General features: G+C 40.9%; 2 protein-coding genes across 2 annotated transcripts in view; both read right to left on the reverse strand.

Annotated features, from left to right (window-relative positions):
• Nucleotides 1–25221, reverse strand: part of LOC140315905 (tripartite motif-containing protein 16-like) — a 190593-nt gene that overhangs the window by 149639 nt on the left and 15733 nt on the right. The window lies entirely within an intron of this gene.
• Nucleotides 3591–14978, reverse strand: LOC140315805 (CD82 antigen). The gene is made up of 8 exons (XM_072393383.1): nt 14822–14978; nt 12834–12912; nt 12380–12492; nt 10992–11066; nt 8375–8479; nt 8098–8295; nt 6230–6313; nt 3591–3893 (listed from the first exon to the last, which is right to left on the reverse strand). The coding sequence occupies exons 1-8, from the start codon at nt 14885–14887 to the stop codon at nt 3591–3593; spliced, it is 1023 nt and encodes a 340-aa protein (XP_072249484.1). The 5' UTR covers nt 14888–14978.

The raw sequence follows: 25221 nt of genomic DNA on the forward strand, positions 1-25221 counted from the left end.
CTTAAGGAAGCGTCGGAGCTCCTTTCTCTCAGGAAGGACGGTCCGGTGTTTCCTAAAGGAGATCCTTAAGGAAGCGTCGGAGCTCCTTTCTCTCAGGAAGGACGGTCCGGTGTTTCCTAAAGGAGATCCTTAAGGAAGCGTCGGAGCTCCTTTCTCTCATGAAGGACGGTCCGGTGTTTCCTAAAGGAGATCCTTAAGGAAGCGTCGGAGCTCCTTTCTCTCAGGAAGGACGGTCCGGTGTTTCCTAAAGGAGATCCTTAAGGAAGCGTCGGAGCTCCTTTCTCTCCTGAAGGACGGTCCGGTGTTTCCTAAAGGAGATCATTAAGGAAGCGTCGGAGCTCCTTTCTCTCAGGAAGGACGGTCCGATGTTTCCTAAAGGAGATCCTTAAGGAAGTGTCGGAGCTCCTTTCTCTCAGGAAGGACGGTCCGGTGTTTCCTAAAGGAGATCCTTAAGGAAGCGTCGGAGCTCCTTTCTCTCCTGAAGGACGGTCCGGTGTTTCCTAAAGGAGATCATTAAGGAAGCGTCGGAGCTCCTTTCTCTCCTAAAGGACGGTCCGGTGTTTCCTAAAGGAGATCCTTAAGGAAGCGTCGGAGCTCCTTTCTCTCAGGAAGGACGGTCCGGTGTTTCCTAAAGGAGATCCTTAAGGAAGCGTTGGAGCTCCTTTCTCTCCTGAAGGACGGTCCGGTGTTTCCTAAAGGAGATCCTTAAGGAAGCGTCGGAGTTCCTTTCTCTCATGAAGGACGGTCCGGTGTTTCCTAAAGGAGATCCTTAAGGAAGCGTCGGAGCTCCTTTCTCTCCTGAAGGACGGTCCGGTGTTTCCTAAAGGAGATCCTTAAGGAAGCGTCGGAGCTCCTTTCTCTCATGAAGGACGGTCCGGTGTTTCCTAAAGGAGATCCTTAAGGAAGCGTCGGAGCTCCTTTCTCTCAGGAAGGACGGTCCGGTGTTTCCTAAAGGAGATCCTTAAGGAAGCGTCGGAGCTCCTTTCTCTCCTGAAGGACGGTCCGGTGTTTCCTAAAGGAGATCCTTAAGGAAGCGTCGGAGCTCCTTTCTCTCATAAAGGACGGTCCGGTGTTTCCTAAAGGAGATCCTTAAGGAAGCGTCGGAGCTCCTTTCTCTCCTGAAGGACGGTCCGGTGTTTCCTAAAGGAGATCCTTAAGGAAGCGTCGGAGCTCCTTTCTCTCATAGAGGACGGTCAGGTTTGGAGGATTCAGACAGCTCTGATCATGGGTGCTGCTCACTTAGGAGGATTAGGTAAAAAAGAGAAGTGGATGGAAGAGAAGAAGGAAAGGAGAGTGGAGAGTAGAAGATAGGAGATGAAACAGATGACAAGGGAGGAAGGAAGGATACCCACAGAGATTAAGAAGAGCAGGAAAGAAGGAAAAAGAAAATGGGGAAAGGATGGAAAAATGATTGTTTTTAAAGAAAGCTTTTGTGGGAAAAACTGATTGATTGATTGATTGATTTATGTGTTGCAGGAATCAAACCCTACCTCCACAAATTGTCCCACCTCCTCCTCCAGCTCAACACCGCCTTCACCAGACTTCAATGTCCTATTGAAATCCATGCAGTGTGTTCAGTGCTGGTGCCAGCAGGTGGCAGCACTGCAGAAAATAATATTTGATGAAGCAGATTCTAACTGGAACCCTTAAAGTTTAAACCCTTTGTCTGGTGCAACCTCCAGTAAGGGAGCAGCATTAATGTCCTCCTGGGCCGGTCCCCACGAGGACAGCTACACTGGCCTACACCCACAAACACACCTGAATATTCACAGATTTACATTTGTTGATTAACTTTACGGAGACCTAACCCTAACCCTCCTGGTTTAAACTACAGGTCCTCCACGTTAGTTATAGTTTAGCGTGTTGATAGTTAAAGTCAGCTGGACTGATCGATGCTAACTGAGACAAAAACTGTGTCTTAGGCTTCAACAAAGATAATTAATTTAAAGAAAGGAGACATAAGAATTTACTAGAAAATAAGCTGATAAATATATCACATTTCTGACAGAATAGTTCATGTTTTTTTACACAAAATATTTTTATAGTACACCTTTATCACTGCACATGTACATTAAGTCACTCTTATTCTTCTAAGATACATAATTTTGAGTATTATAAATTATGTTCATTTTGTGTTTTATCTTCCTTCTAAAGTATAATTTATTTCGTCTGTTGGTGTTATTTTCACAGCGTGAAAGTTTTTTCAAAATTAGTTTTAGTTTATTTATCTATTTTATTTCAAGCCATTATTATTATTTGTGCTCTTTATGTTGTTGTTTTTATAATTCTCTCAATAAACACCTAGAGAAGCTATTTAGTTAGTTTTGTACTGTTAAAGTGATTGAAAAAATGTAAACAAACAAACGGATTGAATGAATTCAAACTCAAAACTATATTTATTTTATGTTTTTTAATACATAGTTGTTTCTGCTCAGAAAATAGTTTTGATTAAAGAAAGAAAGAAACGTTTCTGAGTCAGTTTATGAAACCAGCACAATCACTGAACTATTTCCGAGGTCACTGTTAGGAAAATGCAACAAAAACATTATTTTTAACTTAACTGGTTCTTTTCTCATTGCGTAAATTTGAGCTTTCAGTGTGTTTCCTGCCATAACAAAGTTCAGCAAATGAAACATTAACATAAACGGTTCATAAATGATAGCAGCAGCCAAACACTTCCTGTCAGCTGCATAAGCTAACGGCCAAACACTTCCTGTTAGCTGCGTGAGCTAACGGCCGAACACTTCCTGTTAGCTGCGTGAGCTAACGGCCGAACATTTCCTGTTAGCTGCGTGAGCTAACGGCCGAACACTTCCTGTTAGCTGCGTGAGCTAACGGCCGAACACTTCCTGTTAGCTGCGTGAGCTGACGGCCGAACACTTCCTGTTAGCTGCGTGAGCTAATGGCCAAACACTTGCTGTTAGCTATGTGAGCTAATGGCCAAACACTTCCTGTTAGCTGCGTGAGCTAACGGCCAAACACTTGCTGTTAGCTATGTGAGCTAATGGCCAAACACTTCCTGTTAGCTATGTGAGCTAATGGCCAAACACTTCCTGTTAGCTGCATGAGCTAACGGCATCACTGATACAGCGTTTTATTTCATTCATCAGTTTACTGGAACATTTTGAACATGAAGATACTTAAATTCAGGGATAATTCAGATAAAACGTGTCTGTTATCTGTTGATAGTGAGAAGAAACCAGATTTAAGGTTAATATTGGACTTTCAGCCTGTTTTATTCAGATGGTGGTGCTTAAGAGGCCAAAAGAAAAAAAAGATGCAAATTATTCAATTGAATCCAAGTTCAAAGCATCCCTCTAGCTCCACCCTCCTGTTCAAATATGGTCAAGAAATATCGACCACACAAACCAATGAGTGATGTCATAATAACTAAGTTGACTTCCTACACAAAGGCTTTAAAAAAACACTGATGAATAAATCAATTCCTAATTCAAAAGCTGAAAAGCAATTCAGAATAAAAACTCATATACTTGGACAATATCTATCACTGGCCGATGAAGCTTCTGTGAGATTCTGACCGCCTGAAATGTTTAAAGCAACACCAGAGAAGTTTGTTTATTTAAAGGAGACTAGTAGTTCTGAACTGGTTGCAGGAACACCTGATGTTGGTTCTGGTTGTACTGTTGATACGCCAGCTGGTTGGGGTCCATGGAACCCATATTGTTAAAGTCTGTGTAAGCCCCATCAGGATCCATGTAAGCCCCATCAGGATCCATGTAAGCCCCATCAGGATCCATGTAAGCGTTGTTCTGCTCTCCATAGTCTGCGTCTGGGTCTGGGTCATCTTGATTAACCAATTGATCGGTTCTTTTTAAAGCCTCTTTTTTTTTGAATGCCTGGTACAGGCCGGCTGCGATGGAAATGTCAATTATCTGAAAAGAAAATAAAGAATAAATCTGGTTAAAAACCAACAACAGCTGAACTTCAACTGAAAGTGTTGACAAAAAACAATAATTAAATTCTGTATTAAAAGGTCAAAGTTTATTTATAGATAACATTTAAAATGACAATGCTGACCAAAGTAAATAACTATAAAATCATAGCTAAAAATAACAATTATATCACAGTTTAACCCAGCTGACAGCTTTAAAAGAATAAACAAATAAAGGCAGCGCGCAGAATTAAATCATCTAAAAGGATGTCAGACTGGAGCCAAAAGCCAAGAAGAAGAGATGTGAGCTGGAAGTGATGAATGGCTGAGAGGTAAACCGATGCCCTGATTGTTCCACCATCATCTCTCTGCTTTCACTTAGTTTTTGGGTTGGATGACCTCAGGACAGGTAGGATGGTGCCGGTCCATTTAAAACCTTAAAGTGAGCAATAAAACCTGAAAATCAATCTGAAAACGTGAGCCAAAGAAGGGAAGACCCGACTGGAGTCATGTGTTCAGGCTTTGAGTTTTGGACCAACTGAACATTTCGATGCCAAATACAAAGAATTTCAGCAGCCCAAGAACTTGGGTGTTGTAGTGCATACCATTAAAAACAATGGCTGCTTTAGCAGTATTGGAAGACATTGTAAATGGTGCAATTGGAAGAGAGCGTGTGTTCAGAGACGGAGAGGATTTGCTTAAGCACTGATCTGTTTAAATGACTCATCAGTGTTAGATGGTGCCATCGACAGGTTTCTGGGGTAACTGCATTATTAAGAACAGGAACCAAAAGACATCTAAAAGCCTTCCTCCATTACAAATACAGTTCTTAGCCTTGTTAACATGGTCACAGGATATTTTGTGTGTTGCAAGACAAACACTTCCTGTTAGCTGTGTGAGCTAATGACCAAACACTTCTTGTTAGCTGCATGAGCTAACGGCTAAACACTTCCTGTTAGCTGTGTGAGCTAATGGCCAAACACTTGCTGTTAGCTGTGTGAGCTAACGACCAAACACTTCCTGTTAGCTGTGTGAGCTAGCGACCAAACACTTCTTGTTAGCTGCATGAGCTAACGGCTAAACACTTCCGGTTAGCTTTGTGAGCTAATGGCCAAACACTTGCTGTTAGCTGTGTGAGCTAACGACCAAACACTTCCTGTAAGCTGTGTGAGCTAACGACCAAACACTTCTTGTTAGCTGCATGAGCTAACGGCTAAACACTTCCTGTTAGCTGTGTGAGCTAACGACCAAACACTTCTTGTTAGCTGCATGAGCTAACGGCTAAACACTTCCTGTTAGCTGTGTGAGCTAATGGCCAAACACTTGCTGTTAGCTGTGTGAGCTAATGGCCAAACACTTGCTGTTAGCTGTGTGAGCTAACGACCAAACACTTCCTGTTAGCTGTGTGAGCTAATGGCCAAACACTTGCTGTTAGCCGTGTGAGCTAATGGCCAAACACTTGCTGTTAGCTGTGTGAGCTAACGACCAAACACTTCCTGTTAGCTGTGTGAGCTAACGACCAAACACTTCTTGTTAGCTGCATGAGCTAACGGCTAAACACTTCCTGTTAGCTGTGTGAGCTAACGACCAAACACTTCTTGTTAGCTGCATGAGCTAACGGCTAAACACTTCCTGTTAGCTGTGTGAGCTAATGGCCAAACACTTGCTGTTAGCTGTGTGAGCTAACGACCAAACACTTCCTGTTAGCTGTGTGAGCTAACGGTTAAACACTTCTTGTTAGCTGTGTGAGCTAATGGCCAAACACTTCCTTTTAGCTATGTGAGTTAATGGCCAAACACTAAAGCCATCGTTGTCCAGCCATCACTGCTGTGGCTGATAATTTCTTCTTTGATTCTGTGGAGCAGCGCCGACAGTCTCAGCGAGGTCGGACAGCCCAAATGTTCCATGGAGAGACTAACGAACTGAATAAATGAGAAGGTACCAAGCTACTGGAGAACTTAGCACATGCTAACTGGAAACAGAAGGAACATGGAGGTTACTCGTGTTTCGACGATGCTGTTCCAACCAGGAGACACCGACAGTCTGAGCTGAGTAGGTTGGTCAACCAGCAAGTTTATTCTTATACTCATTGAGTCATACTCTTTTTTTTTTGTGTGTCTTTTGGCACGAGGGGCTGTGACCAAGTCCAGCTCACCCACAGGACACCGATCACTCCTCGAAAGACCCGTAAAAAAACATAAAAAAGCTATCGCTGCCTCGGGTTTGACTGCTCGAGAGACCATCCGTTCCCCGGACAGTCTGCCAGACTGTCTGTTAGCTTCTTATTTCTAAAACCTAATGAGTTTTGTGCCTTTGAAAGGATTCCAGTTTCATTACCTGCAATAAAATGAGGCTCACATCCATGACGAGGACAGTCACAAAGTTCACCTGCAGCCAATCAGCGAGCTTCTGGCCGCAACTCTGCAACAGCAAACACATCAATCCTATAAACCCATCCGTGCCCAACAACAACAAACATGTTGGAGCGTTTACTTTTGAACATGAGAGTCTCTTTTCCCTTGGAAGGTTCCTAACTGGGTGTAATTACCCCCGTAAGTATCAAGTATCAAAGTCATGATAGAAGCTGGTCGAATGCTCCAGAAGCAAAGGAAATAAGCTTCAAGTCTGGGTCTTTAGGTCCTTCCTTCAGTTTGTCCTTTAGCATAGGAAAGGAAACACTGGGCCGTCCTTTAAGAGGTAATTCTACCCCATCATTCTGATTATTTTGATAACACAAAATTTCTCCTCTGCATTTAACCCATCCAGGTTGGCGCCTGTTGAACGCACACATGCACAGGGTCACGAGCGGTGGGCAGCCATGCACAGCGCCTGAGGAGCATGGTGCCTTGCTCAAGAGTAGCTCAGCCATGACAAGGAGCTGTTTAACCAATCTTTTTGGGGGTGAGAGTTGGAATCAAACTGCCAACCTTCCGGTTATGGGATGACCCACTTTAACCACTGAGCCACGGCCGCCCAAACGGTAATAGCCCGTACGGATAAGCCTTAAGCTTACAAAGAAAGCTTTCATAAGAAGGCATTATGCTGCGAACTGCACTTAAGTCTCTTTGGTAGAATATTTTTGAACATCTGAAGTCTAAGTTCTGCCGACCTACAACACAGTAAGCAGCAGGACGTCGTAATGAGACATTATTGTGGTTATTAACTTGTGTTTCCCTGTTCCAACAGGTATCCTTTGGATGGCGTTATGGTGTTTTTCCCCCCTCTTTTCCCTCTTTTCTGTCTTCTCAAACCCCAGCTGGTCGAGGCGGATGGACACCCTTCATGAGTCTGGTTCTGCCAGAGGTTTCTTCCTGAGTCTGGTTCTGCCAGAGGTTTCTTCCTGGTTCTGGTTCTGCCAGAGGTTTCTTCCTGGTTCTGCCAGAGGTTTCTTCCTGGTTCTGGTTCTGCCAGAGGCTTCTTCCTGGTTCTGGTTCTGCCAGAGGTTTCTTCCTGGTTCTGGTTCTGCCAGAGGCTTCTTCCTGGTTCTGGTTCTGCCAGAGGTTTCTTCCTGGTTCTGGTTCTGCCAGAGGTTTCTTCCTGGTTCTGCCAGAGGTTTCTTCCTGTTAAAGGGAGTCGTTCCTTTCCACAGTCCCTCAGGCTCAGGACGGGAGATTGGACTGAAGACAAGTTTCGGTCCAATCTGTTGGTTTCCTTAGCTCGGATATTATTTTTTGAATTGGCTCCATATGAATTAATTGGATTATAATTACAATGAATTGAATTCCAATTGGCTTGAATTGGACTATATTACTTTAGTGCCTTGAGATGACAATTGTTGTAATCTGGCGCTATATAAATAAAATTGAATTGAATTGAATTGAATTGAACTCGAACAAAGACCGATGCACGAGTATGATCAGTACGATCAGCCCTTAAGTATGGTTGGTTGCAGCTTTCTTTCATCTCATGATGTTGTCCAAAGAGGTGAAGGAAAAGACCAAATATGTTGTTTGTTTTGACTGTTAAGTTGTTCCTATTATCTCCATAAAAGGCACAAGAAAGTCACTGGTCAGGACCCAGAAACATGAAACATCGAATTTAGCTGATTTTTTTCACTTCCTTGTTTTCTTTCACTTGCTGTTTGGTTAGGTTTAGGAACGAAGACTAAACTTTTAACCTGCAGTCATTTCACAAATCATGTTTTTCAAATAGAAGCCATATGAAGCTTACAAAACGTGGTGTTCTGAATGCAACTGACAAGTTACCTCATTAAAACGGCCTTTTCCTCGTCCAAACAGTGGCTCGGTGAAACTGATGTTCTCCGAGCACCAGGCCGAGTCAAAGCTGCGATCAGACGACCTGAAACAGGAACATGGAAGCACCTCTGGGCTCATCAGGTTGAGGCTCTCTATGAAAGAGTTCCTCAGCCAATCATCGGGCCCTAACCGACCACAGCACTCTGCCTGCGAATGGATCAGAATCAGTTAGCTTAGAGACAGATTTGATTCATATCTTATTGTTTTGATATGAAATCAAACTCACGTAGTGCTGCATGTTGTCCATCAATCTGTCTTTAGTGTCACTGCTGTTTCCACTGCTGTACTGAGTGATGATGGCATCCACGGTTTCATTCAGATTCACTTCAACCTGACAACAACAAACATCTGTAACACCTGATAATCTACATGGAGAGTTACTTTTACTTATTCAAATGTACAAAAAACATAAAACAAGATGAAAATGACCACTGGACAGTTTAGAGGAGGAACTCTGTTTTGTAGTATATTTTGTAATATTGTGTAAAACTCCATCTTCCTGCTCCTGGGAGCATATATCAGGGCCTCTGAAGTGTAAAACTCCTTCTTCCTGCTCCTGGGAGCATATATCAGGGCGTCTGAAGTGTAAAACTCCTTCTTCCTGCTCCTGGGAGCATATATCAGGGCGTCTGAAGTGTAAAACTCCTTCTTCCTGTTCCTGGGAGCATATATCAGGGCGTCTGAAGTGTAAAACTCCTTCTTCCTGCTCCTGGGAGCATATATCAGGGCGTCTGAAGTGTAAAACTCCTTCTTCCTGCTCCTGGGAGCATATATCAGAGCGTCTGAAGTGTAAAACTCCTTCTTCCTGCTCCTGGGAGCATATATCAGGGCGTCTGAAGTGTAAAACTCCTTCTTCCTGTTCCTGGGAGCATATATCAGGGCGTCTGAAGTGTAAAACTCCTTCTTCCTGCTCCTGGGAGCATATATCAGGGCGTCTGAAGTGTAAAACTCCTTCTTCCTGCTCCTGGGAGCATATATCAGGGCGTCTGAAGTGTAAAACTCCTTCTTCCTGTTCCTGGGAGCATATATCAGGGCGTCTGAAGTGTAAAACTCCTTCTTCCTGCTCCTGGGAGCATATATCAGGGCATCTGAAGTGTAAAACTCCTTCTTCCTGCTCCTGGGAGCATATATCAGGGCGTCTGAAGTCACCAGCAGGTGTAAAACTCCCCAAAAACACAACCCTGGTATTTATTTAGTTCCCCTTTGTGTGAAAGTTAATCATTTAACGAGCCGTTCTGATTTTCATTTCTAAAGTACGTCACTCCTTAAGTTGGCTCCGCCTCCTCTGCTAAGCCCCGCCCACTCACATCCACCCTGCTGGGCGGATGAAGCCAGCTTCTGGTGGAAATGTTCTGCTGTCAGCTGCACTGAGGAGCATGCATCTTCCATCCAGCAGCAGCCTCAGAGGATATAAGAGCCCAGTGGATAAACTATATCTGAGGCTAATGTTCCAGCAGAGTTAGCTAAAGACTGTGAATGTGCAGCAGACACTTTTCATCCCACTGTTTTAACAACTTGGTCCAGTTCAACGCTGGACTGAAGGAACTGAGCCACAAAGAGGATCAGTTCCAACTCTCAGAGCCTGAACTTCAGAGCAGGGAAATGGAAGCATCTGAGAAATAACTCCTCATGGTTTATTTACTGATTTATTTCTTCCTTTAGCAGCAGCTAACGCTAACAGCTTAGCTAATGAAGATGACGTACACCAACTTCTAAGGAGTTACTGCTGCTCCTTTCTGAAAGATGAACATTATTGTTCCCACATTACTTTGTTAGCTGAAGCTTTCTCGCTGAACGGTTCCGTTCTGTAACTCAGACAACCTGCAGCTGTGTTTAAGGTGTGTTTCCAACACAACACCGGTCCTCTCCTCACTCTCGCTGTGTTAACGTTACATTATCGGCATGTTTCTGATAAAGATGTAGGTCTCCAGGTACAACTGTTTAATGAGGTTAATATATCCAAAATGTTCAAACGCAGTAATTAACGGTTCACATGCATTACTACGAGTTACGCTGTGCACATCTCTGGCTTGTTCCATCACTGTTGATGAGAAAGCATCGTTTGCTAGCATCTGCTAACTTACAGCTAACTTACAGCTAACTGCTAAACTGTTTCCCTCTGGTATCAATAGAGTAACTATCTGTATCTGTATATAGAGCTGGAGTGTTTCTGACTGGAGGAACAGCTTCATTATGTCTGTGTTCCTGCATTAAATCACACAGCAGGTGTCCAGGTGTTGATGACAGGTAACGGACGGAAACACAGCGTAACAGCAGCATGACAGCGTGTCCTCAGCCAACGAACAGACAGAAACTTCAAACGTCCTGTTGCAGCCTTGATGGTTAAACCTCTCCATGAGCTTCTTAACTTCATACTGATATAATTCCACGATTTTGAAAGGGGGAGGGGTTAGAGTGACATCACCAAAAGGGTGGGGCTGAGCATCATCAGCTCAGTCTCCGCCCCTCTAAACAGAGCTGCCTCAGCAGGGGTCAGAGTAGAGCCACTGTGCTTAAACCAACAGGGATTTTGACCAAAGCATGTCTCAAACATCTCAGCAAGACCTCAGAAAATTGTGTTTTTGAAAATTCAAATTGTTGAAATTGTCTCAAAAACTGTAGTTACACTGAATAAAAATGCCTAACTGAACAAACAAATCCCCCAAAATGGTGCTCTTGATATTTAATGGAGCAACTTATTTTTCTGTTAAAGCCATTAGAAGTCAGAGAGGTTTAGGCAAAAAGTTATTTCATCATTATATCAGTTGTATCTCTGTTGTCTGCAGGAAGTTGACCATACAAAGTGTAATATGTTGCAGGTGTTCATATGAGGAGGGACTCACCTTGTTTCTGCATACAAGCAGCAGCACTGTGATGAACAGCTGACCCAGGACCAGGATGATGATGAAGCCCGAGTACTGAGGAGGAAGAGCAGAGTTCAGGCACTCGCAAATGAAAGGGTAAAATTGAGGAGTTTTAATAACATAACAGTCATTGATAATTTCGTTTGTTGGATTTCTTTCCATAACGCAAAACAAAGACCTTTGTTGGGTAAATCACAACAGTGAACACACAGTTTACTTCAAAGTGTCATTTTCTTTCACCTAAACTGACTTTTTCCAGCATTAATAAGAAATTCACATGTTTTCAGAGCGTAAGACTTCATAGTCAAGAATAAACTTTAAAAACTGAGACAGTTTTGGCCACATAATTGACGATCCATCGATTGATTTGCAGACGAACCGATCAATTTCAGCTAAAGCTTTCTGTGCGATCAGAACATATTACACACGTGTGGGTTTGGGGAAGATATTTGGAATCACATACATGTCAGTTATGTTAGTGAAGCTAGTCTCCTAACTGGTTTCCTAACTGGTCTCCTAACTGGTCTCCTAACTGGTCTCCTAACTGGTTTCCTAACTGGTCTCCTAACTGGTCTCCTAACTGGTATCCTAACTGGTCTCGTAACTGGTCTCCTAACTGGTCTCCTAACTGGTTTCCTAACTGGTCTCCTAACTGGTTTCCTAACTGGTCTCCTAACTGGTCTCCAGCCTGTGAAACCTCTGCAGATGGTCCAGAACGCGGCGGTGCGTCTGGTCTTGGATCAGCCTAAAAGAACACGTCCCCCCTCTGTTCATTGAGCTCCTCTGGCTGCCCTTAGCCGCCCGCATCAGATCCAAGTCCCTGATGTTAGCTACAAAGAGCTTAATGGAACGGCTCCATCTACTTGAAGGCTCTTGCAAAGGCTTCTGTCCCAACTGGGTCCCTCCGTTGGTCCCAGGATTGTCGTCTAGCAGCTCCTACACCACGCCTAAGACAATCCAAACTCTGTTCATGTGTCGTCCCACGATGGTGGAATGACCTACCGAGCGCTACCAGAACAGGGGCGTCCCTGTCTATCTTCAAGAAGCTCCTGAAAACCCAGCTCTTCAGAGAGCATCTCCTATCCCAGCACTTACCTTGTACTTCCCTCCCCCCTCTATCTCTGACCTTTATCTTTCTGCACTTCCTTCTATGCCTGCACCCTATCTCTACTCTGTCCCCTCTGACAGAGTCGGACTCCTGGGTTCCTTCTATGGAGCTTATTGTTAGCTTTTTATAAAGCTGTTATATCTTCATTTGTAAGTCGCTTTGGATAAAAGCGTCTGATAAATACAGAAACATAAACTTATCATCATTTATAATTCAGTGATGCTGATCATTCTGCAGATCAGGTGTTGCTGCAACTCACCACCACCAGCAGGAGCCTTTTCTCGATGCTCGCTCCAACACATCCAGTGATACTGACCAACGCCACCACTCCGCCAACCAAGAACAGCCCTGCCGCCGCCACCTGCAACTCATCTGAACACACAAAGACAAAATACACACCGAGGCACCACGATTGATACAGAGATACCAACAGACTTAGATCCAAGCTTAAAATCAAACTTGAATATTAGCTTATTCTCCTGTGAAATGTATTTGTTTTGCTGATTTGATCAATTCTAAAGGATAAAAAAGTGTTAATTAGGGCAGTTTAGAGATGTACAATCATCCCAAATTTTGCACAGCCACCTTCTCAGTTTGTCTTGAGACATTTTTTCTAAGATTTCCATCTAGGGGCTCAAGAAGTTTCTCCCTATAGTCCCTAGTCCTAGTCTTAGTGCTGCACGAGGCGAGGAAGCTGGGGTGAAGCGTGTTACCTGTGGTGAGGACGTTGAGAAAGGTTCCTCTGTCGAACAGGATCCAGACTGAACAACCGGCAACACTCAACCCCAGAACCTACAGAGGTAAAAGGTCACAGTGAAGGGATTGCATCCACACAAAGAAGGTGGGGTTCACTACATTTCATAATATTCACCAAGAGACCAACAAAATAGCACCACAAAGGCACCTTCCAACTGGCCTGGATGTACAAGGTGACGATGGGGATGGTTTCACTTTCTTTCATCACTACCACCTCCTTCTCTTGCATTCCTTTGCTACGCTGAACAGCCAATCAGAGTGAGCTCGCTATGTGAGTGACACAACGCTGGTTCTACAGATTGAATCAGCTGAAAAAAAGACGCCGATGGAGTCCAACATTCACCAACGCTCCAGATGGCCGACGGTTGGCTTGGTGTAAAAGGCCCCTTAAAGGGGAACTCCGGTATTTTTAAACCTAGACCTTATTTCTGGCTTAGAATGCGTTCATCTGCTCACCAAGAACAGTTTGGTGAAAGTCGGCGTCCTTCAGAAGATATTTAGATAACTGGAGATCCATATAACGGAGTGAACGGGGCTTAGAGGATGCAGCCTCTGGGTTTCTACACAGGCACTCTACTGGGACCACTTCATCCACACGCCCCCCTGCAGCACAGTTTATTCACTCCGTGCTCTGTGACAGTCGGCTAACTTCACGCAGAGTTTGCTGCTGATAGTTTTGTGCAACATGGCAGGATATTTATCAGATTTTGACAACGTGGACGACGACTTTGCGTAAGATGGACGTTCTTACCGGAGTGAATGAGCTGTGCTGCAGGGGGACGTGTGGATGAAGTGGTCCCAGTAGAGTGCCTGTGTAGAAATCCCTCCGTTAGCTCTCCTATAGCTGCAAGTAGCCACATAACAGCAGCTATGAGCTAACAGAGCTATAGCACACGTTCATTCATTCATTCTTCTTAAAGTATTGGTGAAATAAAGACAGATAATGCCTTATTTAGAGGCTGCATCCTCTAAGCCCCGTTCACTCCGTTATATGGATCTCCAGTTATCTAAATATCTTCTGAAGGATGCCGACTTTCACCAAACTGTTCTCGGTGAGCAGATGAACGTATTTCATGCCAGAAATAAGGTTTAAAAATACCGGAGTTCCCCTTTAAGAGTGGAAGTGTTCTCTGAGGAGATGAGTCTTCAGAGGTTCTTAAAGGTAAAAAGCTAACACTGATTTCTGAAGCTCTCATCATTGTGACAAGCTCCCAAAAACAAAGCCCCAACGGAAGAACTCAAGACCGAAAGGAAATATTAAAATAAACAACCACATTAATAAAAAACAAAGACAGATTACACGAAAAGTCAAACAAAGCAGTGAAATTATTTAAAAAAGAACAAAACAAAATCTCAAACTGAAGCTGAACTAAATGACAAAAAGACAAAGAACTAAAATATGAAAATTAATGATAAGAAATAAGAACAAAGGTCTAAAACAGAACTGACTTGGTCCAACTCTTGGTGGCTCCTGGTTATTTATGAGCAGCCGTCTCAGTGTTTTAAACCCAGGAAACATCTCATCTCTTAATATGATCCCCAACCTCATTTCCTTTTTGCGTAGTTCTTCTATTTTTAGCTGGTTAGTTCCATTTTCTTTTGGTTTGAATTGTTTTTGCTCACAGATCCGTGTTTAATTGTCTTTGCTTCAAGTTTCCAGACAATCAGTAAAAATACTGTTGGCCAAAAAAGTAAAGAAAACTAATGAAATTGGATTGATGTCTGCAGGCATAAAAAAGAATTAAGATGAAAATATAAAAGCAAACAAGTAAAAAGACGTAAGAAAATAGGAGAGACGTGTTTAAACGTATTATTATGGCACCTGAAGGAAGATGATTCAGCAGCCGCTGATTAAATTTGATGATAATTATTAGAACACTTTTAGGTGCAGCCGTCTTTAAACTTCCTCATTAAGCTCCTATCCTCTGATTCCATGAAGTCTCACCAGGAAGATGGTGTTGAAAACGGCGAAGCTGAACTTCAGCACCTCGATCTTCACCTCCAGCTTCATCTCGAACAGCAACAACGACGACGAGCAGCAGGTTCAGACGTCTCTCAGTTTAGACCTCTTGTTGTGTTCGGTGGAACCGCAGCTGGAGGTTCCTCCGTCACGTTCTCCAGCTGATTGCACCTGAGTTCAAAGTTCACTTCCTCATTGTCTCTAAACATTAAACTGCTCTGAGTGTCTCTGTGGAAACACAAACTTCAGGGGACAACAGTCACATTGTTCATTACCTAAAGTATTACATTCACCATAAGAACCTGAAAACAGCTCATCTGCTCCATGATTTATTTTGTGGTACATCCTTCAGATGTGACTATCCAAACTGATTTGTTCACATTTTGAGAACTACATTTCCCAGAAGTCCTCGGGTTGAGTAAAGACCAGCTGGAAAAACAAACAGGAACAAGGAAACTCACTGAAAAACAAAGATGGATCACAGCTTTCTCCAAAATTCATCAGATTGATCCATCACAAAAGTAGCTATTAGGATCTTCTGTTTTCTGTGTGCATCTATTGGAATAATAACTCTGGACTGGATACATGTAAAATAATCTCATCACATCACCAGGAAGAGATCAAATAAAAAAGGACTGAATGCAAAATTATCTGACTATTTTCCATTTCACTATGATTCAGAGTCAGCCTCTGCTGTGGATTTATGCTGCTGTTTGTTCAGTTATTCAGCTCGTCCACCTGCAGGGGGCGCTGTTTGACTTTAGTTGTTTATATAAGAGGTTTAATTTTTCATTCTATTTTATTTATTCATAAAATTCAAATCTGAGAAGAACACATTTTCAAGTCTCAATCAAATCTGAGAAAAAGGGCAGAAGTTTTAATGTCTGTTTAAAGTACAAAAATTCAAATTACTTTAGTTTTTATAGCTTTTGGGGGCAAAGAACTTTGAGTTCATAAGGAAATAAGCAGTCTGGTGAGCTTGATTAGTTTAAAACGTGTAAAAACAGAACCGATCGGCCTTAAAAAAGAAAAGAAAAAGCTGTGTATCTGCACAGATTCTGAAAGTAAAAACAAGGTAACACCTGATAATTTGTCAGGAAAGAGAAATGTATCCGCATGGTTTGGAAATAATGGTCCCCAGGTGTTCCCAAACCTGGCAGATGACCTTTTTCGAATGCTAAAATATGGTAAAATTCCCTCTAGGACCTCAGGAAGGTCTTGAGGGTCCCTTGGAGGGTCCTCAGACCACAGTGTGACAACCTCAACTGCAGTTAATTTGAAATGCAAACAGTCAGCGTGATCCGTTGACCTTGAGCTAAACACAGCGGCATTACAGAGTCAGACAGGGGCTGCAAATCAGCCTCATTCCCACGTCCATCACCACCAACGGCATGTTTTTACTGCTGGGCAGACAGCCAATCAGCTCCAGGCAGTTTTCTTGTCATTGGCTGGTTTCCAGCATGACGCCTCATATCTGATGTGCTGATGCCAGTCTCATCCAAATGTACAGAGCCTGGTGTGTCTGTGTGAGGTTGCAGGTGATGTAATTCAGCAGCAGAACAGGCGAAATACATCAGAGACTTGTTAACACATGATTACTAAGTCTGGCTCTTCTTTTAAAGTGCAGGTATGTTCGTAGAAATGTCAGCAGCTGAATGACAAGTGAAACAGTGTTGAGGCCTCCTGAAACACCATGAATCGCCTCTTCGACTCTGCCAAGGCGCACTTTTAAACCCATGGATCTTGTGCAAAGAACACACATTTTCTAACTTCTGTCTGTTCCCAGGAACCTTAAAACCTAAACCTGCATCTGTCCGAAAGCAAAGCCTCTGAAATATATCCTCAACAAGATCTAAAACCCACGGGTCTTCAGTTGAAGGGAGTCCCAAAATTGACATAGATTACGCACAGTCGCAGTCGTCTTTTACGGCGTTTCTCAGCAAGAAGAATTCCTACAGGAAAACAATCCATCAAACCACCCACATCCCCACCCGCATGCACAGACCCTCAGTTAGGCATCACTGAGAACACTGGGATCATAAATCTCTAATGTCTCAGTGAGAGTGGAAAAATGTGAGTCTGAGCAGCACAGGGGAGCAAACTTTAGGGCCTTTCAGATGTATTCTTGTCAATTAACTCAAGAGACTATCACAAATTCACCTTGCAAGACCCTGACAGAAGCTTTATGTGGTTGTAACACATGTTAAAGCCTCTTTAAAGGGCTTTTAGATCTGAATTATGACGCTGGGAGGTTGTAGAGAAGCTTAAACTGACTTTGCATTCATTAAGAAGAATTTGGGGGTAATTTAAGTGCAAATTTAAATGTAAATGTGATTTATTTCTACAGCCCTTTACAACAATCCATTTCGGTGCTTCACAGCAGATAATAAATAAAGAAAATAATAAGTACAAAACAATAAAATAACAGTAAACGCAATAAAATACAGCAAAATTGAATAAGATAATATAAAAGTGTCACCATACTACTGGGTATTAAAAGCCATCTGAAATAAGTATGTTTTAAGGGGGTCATATGAAGCTCTAGAGCTGTTCTATAGTAGTTAAAGGGGTTGTAGGTGTTGGGCTTCCTTAAAGCAGCTTTAGATGTGCTTTGGGTGACTCTGGTTGTGGTCTCTGAGTGCTTTAGGGGGCTTTAGTGGACGTCACAGGTTCTAAAGGTCCTTTAAGAGGTACTGTTGCCTTTAAAAATGTTATATACACTTTAAAAATGTTCTATACACTTTAAAAATGTTCTATACACTTTAAAAATGTTCTATACACTTTAAAAATGTTTTATACACTTTAAAAATGTTCTATACACTTTAAAAATGTTCTATACACTTTAAAAATGTTCTATACACTTTAAAAATGTTCTATACACTTTAAAAATGTTTTATACACTTTAAAAATGTTCTATACACTTTAAAAATGTTCTATACACTTTAAAAATGTTCTATACACTTTAAAAATGTTCTATACACTTTAAAAATGTTCTATACACTTTAAAAATGTTTTATACACTTTAAAAATGTTCTATACACTTTAAAAATGTTCTATACACTTTAAAAATGTTTTATACACTTTAAAAATGTTCTATACACTTTAAAAATGTTCTATACACTTTAAAAATGTTTTATACACTTTAAAAATGTTCTATACACTTTAAAAATGTTCTATACACTTTAAAAATGTTTTATACACTTTAAAAATGTTCTATACACTTTAAAAATGTTCTATACACTTTAAAAATGTTCTATACACTTTAAAAATGTTCTATACACTTTAAAAATGTTCTATACACTTTAAAAATGTTTTATACACTTTAAAAATGTTTTATACACTTTAAAAATGTTCTATACACTTTAAAAATGTTCTATACACTTTAAAAATGTTCTATACACTTTAAAAATGTTTTATACACTTTAAAAATGTTCTATACACTTTAAAAATGTTCTATACACTTTAAAAATGTTCTATACACTTTAAAAATGTTTTATACACTTTAAATATGTTCTATACACTTTAAAAATGTTCTATACACTTTAAAAATGTTCTATACACTTTAAAAATGTTTTATACACTTTAAAAATGTTCTATACACTTTAAAAATGTTTTATACACTTTAAAAATGTTCTATACACTTTAAAAATGTTCTATACACTTTAAAAATGTTTTATACACTTTAAAAATGTTCTATACACTTTAAAAATGTTCTATACACTTTAAAAATGTTCTATACACTTTAAAAATGTTCTATACACTTTAAAAATGTTTTATACACTTTAAAAATGTTTTATACACTTTAAAAATGTTCTATACACTTTAAAAATGTTCTATACACTTTAAAAATGTTTTATACACTTTAAATATGTTCTATACACTTTAAAAATGTTTTATACACTTTAAAAATGTTCTATACACTTTAAAAATGTTTTATACACTTTAAAAATGTTCTATACACTTTAAAAATGTTCTATACACTTTAAAAATGTTCTATACACTTTAAAAATGTTCTATACACTTTAAAAATGTTTTATACACTTTAAAAATGTTCTATACACTTTAAAAATGTTCTATACACTTTAAAAATGTTTTATACACTTTAAAAATGTTCTATACACTTTAAAAATGTTCTATACACTTTAAAAATGTTCTATACACTTTAAAAATGTTCTATACACTTTAAAAATGTTCTATACACTTTAAAAATGTTCTATACACGAATTAGTCAGTGAATGGAAGGGTTCTTTGGGTGCTTTAGATAGTAATAGAGGTCATGGAGAACCTCTCAGGTAATAGGGATGCATTAGTTGATTCTTGCAGGCGTGATGAGTGTTATATGAATGGAAATTATTCTTCAGTATTTGTAGGAAGTTGTAGGAGCTAAACTTTGGAAAATCCTTATTTGCTTAGTGTAAGTTTCAGGGAGGAACTGCAGGTTCCCTCGGTCAGTGATGAGGGTTCAATGGTCACCGGAAGGCGTTTCTTGATGTGTTTCTGGCTACAGATTAGGTTCTCCAGGTCATGAATAAGATTTTAAAGATCCTTTAAGAAGTTGTATAGGTTGCTTAAAGGGGAACTCCGGTATTTTTAAACCTAGACCTTATTTCTGGCATGAAATATGTTTATTGACTGGGACGACTTCATCCAGCTTCATCCAGCTGCAGCACAGTTTATTCACTCCGGTAAGAACGTCCATCTTACTCAAAGTCGTCGTTCGCATCGTCAAAATCTGATAAATATCCTGCCATGTTGCACAAAACTATCAGCAGCAAACTCTGTGTGAAGTTAGCCGACTGTCACAGAGCACGGAGTGAATAAACTGTGCTGCAGGGGGGCGTGTGGATGAAGTGGTCCCAGTAGAGTGCCTGTGTAGAAATCCCTCCGTTAGCTCTCCTATAGCTGCAAGTAGCCACATAACAGCAGCTATGAGCTAACAGAGCTATAGCACACGTTCATTCATTCATTCTGCTTAAAGTATTGGTGAAATAAAGACAGATAATGCCTTATTTAGAGGCTGAATCGTGGTGTTAAATATTAATATTAGACAATATTGTTTATATCGAGTTCATGTTCCATCAGAATTAAACTGAGGGCCCATTTCTGCACCACTCATCCTCTCCCCACCGCTCAATAAGCTGTTGAAGAGGAGCTGGTGGGTAAAAACAAAACGAATGGCTTTCTATTTGGAGTTGTTCAGATTCAAAGTTACAGATGAGCAGCAGATCAATGTTTTCTGTAGAAAAAAAGCATTTACATTTACAACAGCACCACAAAGTGCAGCATGAAGAGTGTATTAAGCTGCAGGCTATGCTATAAATTGCTAGAAGTCTACGCTGTCACCTAATTTGCATAATTGGTCATGTATATATAATTGTAATGGAAGCTGTAGGAGAGAGGAATAATGTGGGAGAGACAAAAAGTGAGTAAAAATCACCCTAAATATGTTGAGAACTACAATTCAGTTCAGTTTGTTTATAAAGTGCCAAATCACAACAAATGTCATCTCAAGACACTTCAATGATAAAGTCCAATTGAAGCCAATTGGAGTCCAATTCAAAATTAGTCCAATTCTTACAGACAAAGCCAATTCAAAAAACAATTTCCGAGCTAAGGAAACCAACAGATTGCACCGAAACTTCTCTTCGGTTCAATCAAGCCCCGTCCTGAGCTGCACGAGGCGACCGTGGAGAGAAAAAACTCCCTTTTAACAGGAAGAAACCTCCTTCAGAACCAGAACCAGGAAGGGTCCATCTGCCTGGACCAGCTGGGGCTGAGAGGACAGGAAAGAGGGGACAACGTAGCACAGGATTAGCCACTTTCGGTTAATTTGCAGCCTGGATGCAGAGGGGTGAACATCTGCAGCTGGAAGGCACAGCTGCAGGGGAACTGGGCCACCTGGGACGGGGGAGGGGCCCCGGCAGCACCTGCTGCTCGATGAGAAGAGTAAGAACTATTCGTGTTTTCATGTCTGCAGAAGCCAGATGTGTCGCCCCCTGCTGGTCACCAACAGAACACAACCTTTGAGATATTGGCTTCACTTTTCAGAGCTGTCGGGCTGATCTGGATCAGAACCGGACCCGCAGTGTGAACACGTTCAGACTCAGGCTGCAGTGCCTCTGCAGGTCTCTGCTTGTTAAAGGACTGATTTTAACTGGTGGGACGAATGTGTCTGAGGACACACCCCCACTCTGCTTGTCTTCTCCCTCTCAGTCAGCCTCTGTCTTTCGTCCAGGATGAACGTGCTGCTTCCTCTTTCTCTCTGGCTCGCTCTGATCATGTTGTCCTGCAGCGGTGAGTGACCTGCGACCTCTGACCTCATAACGGACACCAATCAATCGACTGCTGAGCAGACACTCGAACTGAAACCAGCTGTAAACTCTTGGTTTTCTTCAGCTCACGCAGTTAAACATTCGCTCTGATTTTAACCCTGAGCGTGTGATTTAAGATGTGTCTTTGTTTGTAGTTTATTTCGTGTTTTTTGTTTGTTTGTTACAATCCAAACTCTGAATCTGCTCTTTTTCAGCGTACATGCCACATGTTTGCAGCCTTTGTGACACACTTGTTTAAGCTTAAGTAAATTACTTAGCATTAGAGAGGTAAGATGAGCCGGTGGGTAATTTGATCCACCCGCTGTATGGTGGCAACCGTGCACTTTTATTATCATGTGACTGTTAAATAAAGCACCCATCATTTCTGCCTTACAGTTAAAAGAAGAAGCACCAGTTTTCTTTAAAAACTGCTCGACAAAGTGACATTTTGACACATCAGATGTAACTTCTGCCAGTTTATCCTGGTCTAAAAACATTCGTGTGTTTGTCAGCATTTAGAAATCATGCAAATCATTCGGCTACATATTCGCCTGAACTGGTGAACCACATAGTTTTCACCAGCTGTGGGGTAAATTTATGTTTCACTGCCAACTTGGATGAAGAGGAGGTTGGAAAATGATCCTCTCTGGTTTTCAAGCTGCAGCTGTTTGGTTTGTTTGCAAAAGTTTCCAAAAAGTGTCGATTTAATCTTTTTCAATCAAATTCAGTTCAGTTTTATTTTCAAAGTGTTTGCAAATTGTAACAATTTAAAGATACTCATTATAGAACAATCATGATCCAATCTGATCAATTTAATTAAGATTCCAATTTAGTCCAGTTCATACCGAGCCAATTAAAAACAAGAAGCCTTGCTAAGGAAACCAACAGATTGGATCAAAGCTTCCCTTTGATCCAAGTCCTGAGCCTGATAACTGAAGGCTCTGCCTCCCATTCTGCTTTTAGGGGCCTGATAACTGAAGGCTCTGCCTCCCGTTCTGCTTTTAGGGGCCTGATAACTGAAGGCTCTGCCTCCCATTCTGCTTTTAGGGGCCTGATAACTGAAGGCTCTGCCTCCCATTCTGCTTTTAGGGGCCTGATAACTGAAGGCTCTGCCTCCCATTCTGCTTTTTGGGGCCTGATAACTGAAGGCTCTGCCTCCCATTCTGCTTTTAGGGGCCTGATAACTGAAGGCTCTGCCTCCCATTCTGCTTTTAGGGGCCTGATAACTGAAGGCTCTGCCTCCCATTCTGCTTTTAGGGGCCTGATAAATGAAGGCTCTGCCTCCCATTCTGCTTTTAGGGGCCTGATAACTGAAGGCTCTGCCTCCCATTCTGCTTTTAGGGGCCTGATAACTGAAGGCTCTGCCTCCCATTCTGCTTTTAGGGGCCTGATAACTGAAGGCTCTGCCTCCCATTCTGCTTTTAGGGGCCTGATAACTGAAGGCTCTGCCTCCCATTCTGCTTTTAGGGGCCTGATAACTGAAGGCTCTGCCTCCCATTCTGCTTTTAGGGGCCTGATAACTGAAGGCTCTGCCTCCCATTCTGCTTTTAGGGGCCTGATAACTGAAGGCTCTGCCTCCCATTCTGCTTTTAGAAACTCTGGGAACCACAAGGAAACCTGCAGCCTGAGAGCAAAGTGCTCTGTTGGGGAAATATCCAACTGTGAGATCTTTAAGACGTGATGGAGCTCGGTCATTAAGAGCTTTATATGTGAGGAGAAGAACCTTAAATTCTATTCTGAATCTAACAGGGAGCCAATGAAGAGAAGCTAAAACTGGAGAAACATGATCTCTGCTGTTAGATCTCGTCAGAACTCTGGCTGCAGGGTTTTGGATCAGCTGGAGGCTTTTCAGAGAATCTGTGGGACAGAACAATAATAAAGAATTACAGTAGTTCAGTCCTGAAGGAACCATGGAGCAGTTTCTCTGCATCAGTCTGAGACAGGATGTCGTGTTTATCACCTTGAAGTCACCTTTATGCACATTTAAAGGCAGCGGCTGCAAAAGCTCAATCACCTTCTGGTTTTACCTGGTTCTGGTTCTGTCTGGTTCTGTCTGGTTCTGTCTGGTTCTGGGCACATGAAGGAGCTGAAGGAGTTTCAGATTTAATCTGACGTTCGGTTTCAGATTTAATCTGACGTTAAGTTTCAGATTTAATCAGACGTTCGGTTTCAGATTTAATCTGACGTTAAGTTTCAGATTTAATCAGACGTTAAATTTATGATTTAATCTGACGTTAAATTTATGATTTAATCTGACGTTAAATTTATGATTTAATCTGACATTAAATTTATTATTTAATCTGACGTTAAATTTATGATTTAATCTGACGTTAAATTTCAGATTTAATCTGACGTTAAATTTCAGATTTAATCTGACGTTAAGTTTCAGATTTAATCTGACGTTAAATTTATGATTTAATCTGACGTTAAATTTATGATTTAATCTGACGTTCGGTTTCAGATTTAATCTGACGTTAAGTTTCAGATTTAATCTGACGTTAAGTTTCAGATTTAATCTGACGTTAAATTTATGATTTAATCTGACGTTAAATTTATGATTTAATCTGACGTTAAATTTCAGATTTAATCTGACGTTCGGTTTCAGATTTAATCAGACGTTAAATTTCAGATTTAATCTGACGTTAAGTTTCAGATTTAATCTGACGTTAAATTTCAGATTTAATCTGACGTTCGGTTTCAGATTTAATCAGACGTTAAGTTTCAGATTTAATCTGACATTAAGTTTCAGATTTAATCAGACGTTAAATTTATGATTTAATCTGACGTTAAATTTATGATTTAATCTGACGTTAAATTTATGATTTAATCTGACGTTCGGTTTCAGATTTAATCTGACGTTAAATTTCAGATTTAATCTGACGTTAAGTTTCAGATTTAATCTGACGTTAAATTTATGATTTAATCTGACGTTCGGTTTCAGATTTAATCTGACGTTAAGTTTCAGATTTAATCTGACGTTAAGTTTCAGATTTAATCTGACGTTAAATTTATGATTTAATCTGACGTTAAATTTATGATTTAATCTGACGTTAAATTTATGATTTAATCTGACGTTAAATTTATGATTTAATCTGACGTTAAATTTCAGATTTAATCTGACGTTCGGTTTCAGATTTAATCTGACGTTAAATTTATGATTTAATCTGACGTTAAATTTATGATTTAATCTGACGTTCGGTTTCAGATTTAATCTGACGTTAAATTTATGATTTAATCTGACGTTAAATTTATGATTTAATCTGACGTTAAATTTATGATTTAATCTGACGTTCGGTTTCAGATTTAATCTGACGTTAAATTTCAGATTTAATCTGACGTTCGGTTTCAGATTTAATCAGACGTTAAATTTCAGATTTAATCTGACGTTCGGTTTCAGATTTAATCTGATCACATAATCAATCTGCTTCCAGAGAATAAAGAGGTCCAACGTTGGCTGACATGAAAGAATAATCAGAACACATGTAAAGAGCTCTTTCCTTCAGTTGTTTGTTTGTGTCTTTGTGCTCCAAGATTAGTTTCCACTGGCTTCAAATATGCTTCAAAACAACTGTGTGGGAATGCAGCTGTTTCTGAGTGTATTTGCACGGATGAATGAGAGAAGCCCTGAAGTGCTTTGCCGAGCCGTTAAGGTTAATTAAACATTTACCGTAACATTTCCCCTCCTGGTGGACATTCAGAGTTGCACAGACCTGAATGCTGAGTTTCGTTTTCAAACTTTCTCTTGTTGTTGAGCAATGATGCACATCAAGAGTCAGGAAAGGGAACCTTTATATTGCATCTGAATGTCCCGTCGAGGTAAAAGTCAGTTAAAAACACCAACTCTTATCGTCTTGTTGGTGTTGAGCTGGTGATTCTGGTTTTACTGGATGACTGCTGCTTTTATTGTGTCGCTCACAAGATCAATAAACTGTGAGAGGAAAAAGACACCAGACGGTGAGCTTTACAGGCGCAGCAGTAAAACTTTATGAAACGTATTGTCTCTGAGGTGGGGGCTCGTTTTACTGACCAGAACCTGCTCAGTCTTCTGGGTCTGTTCAGGCCGACTCCCCACCT

This window comes from Leuresthes tenuis, unplaced genomic scaffold, assembly GCF_036924035.1.
Source record: "Leuresthes tenuis unplaced genomic scaffold, fLeuTen1.0.hap1 SCAF_10, whole genome shotgun sequence".
NCBI lineage: Eukaryota > Metazoa > Chordata > Actinopteri > Atheriniformes > Atherinopsidae > Leuresthes > Leuresthes tenuis.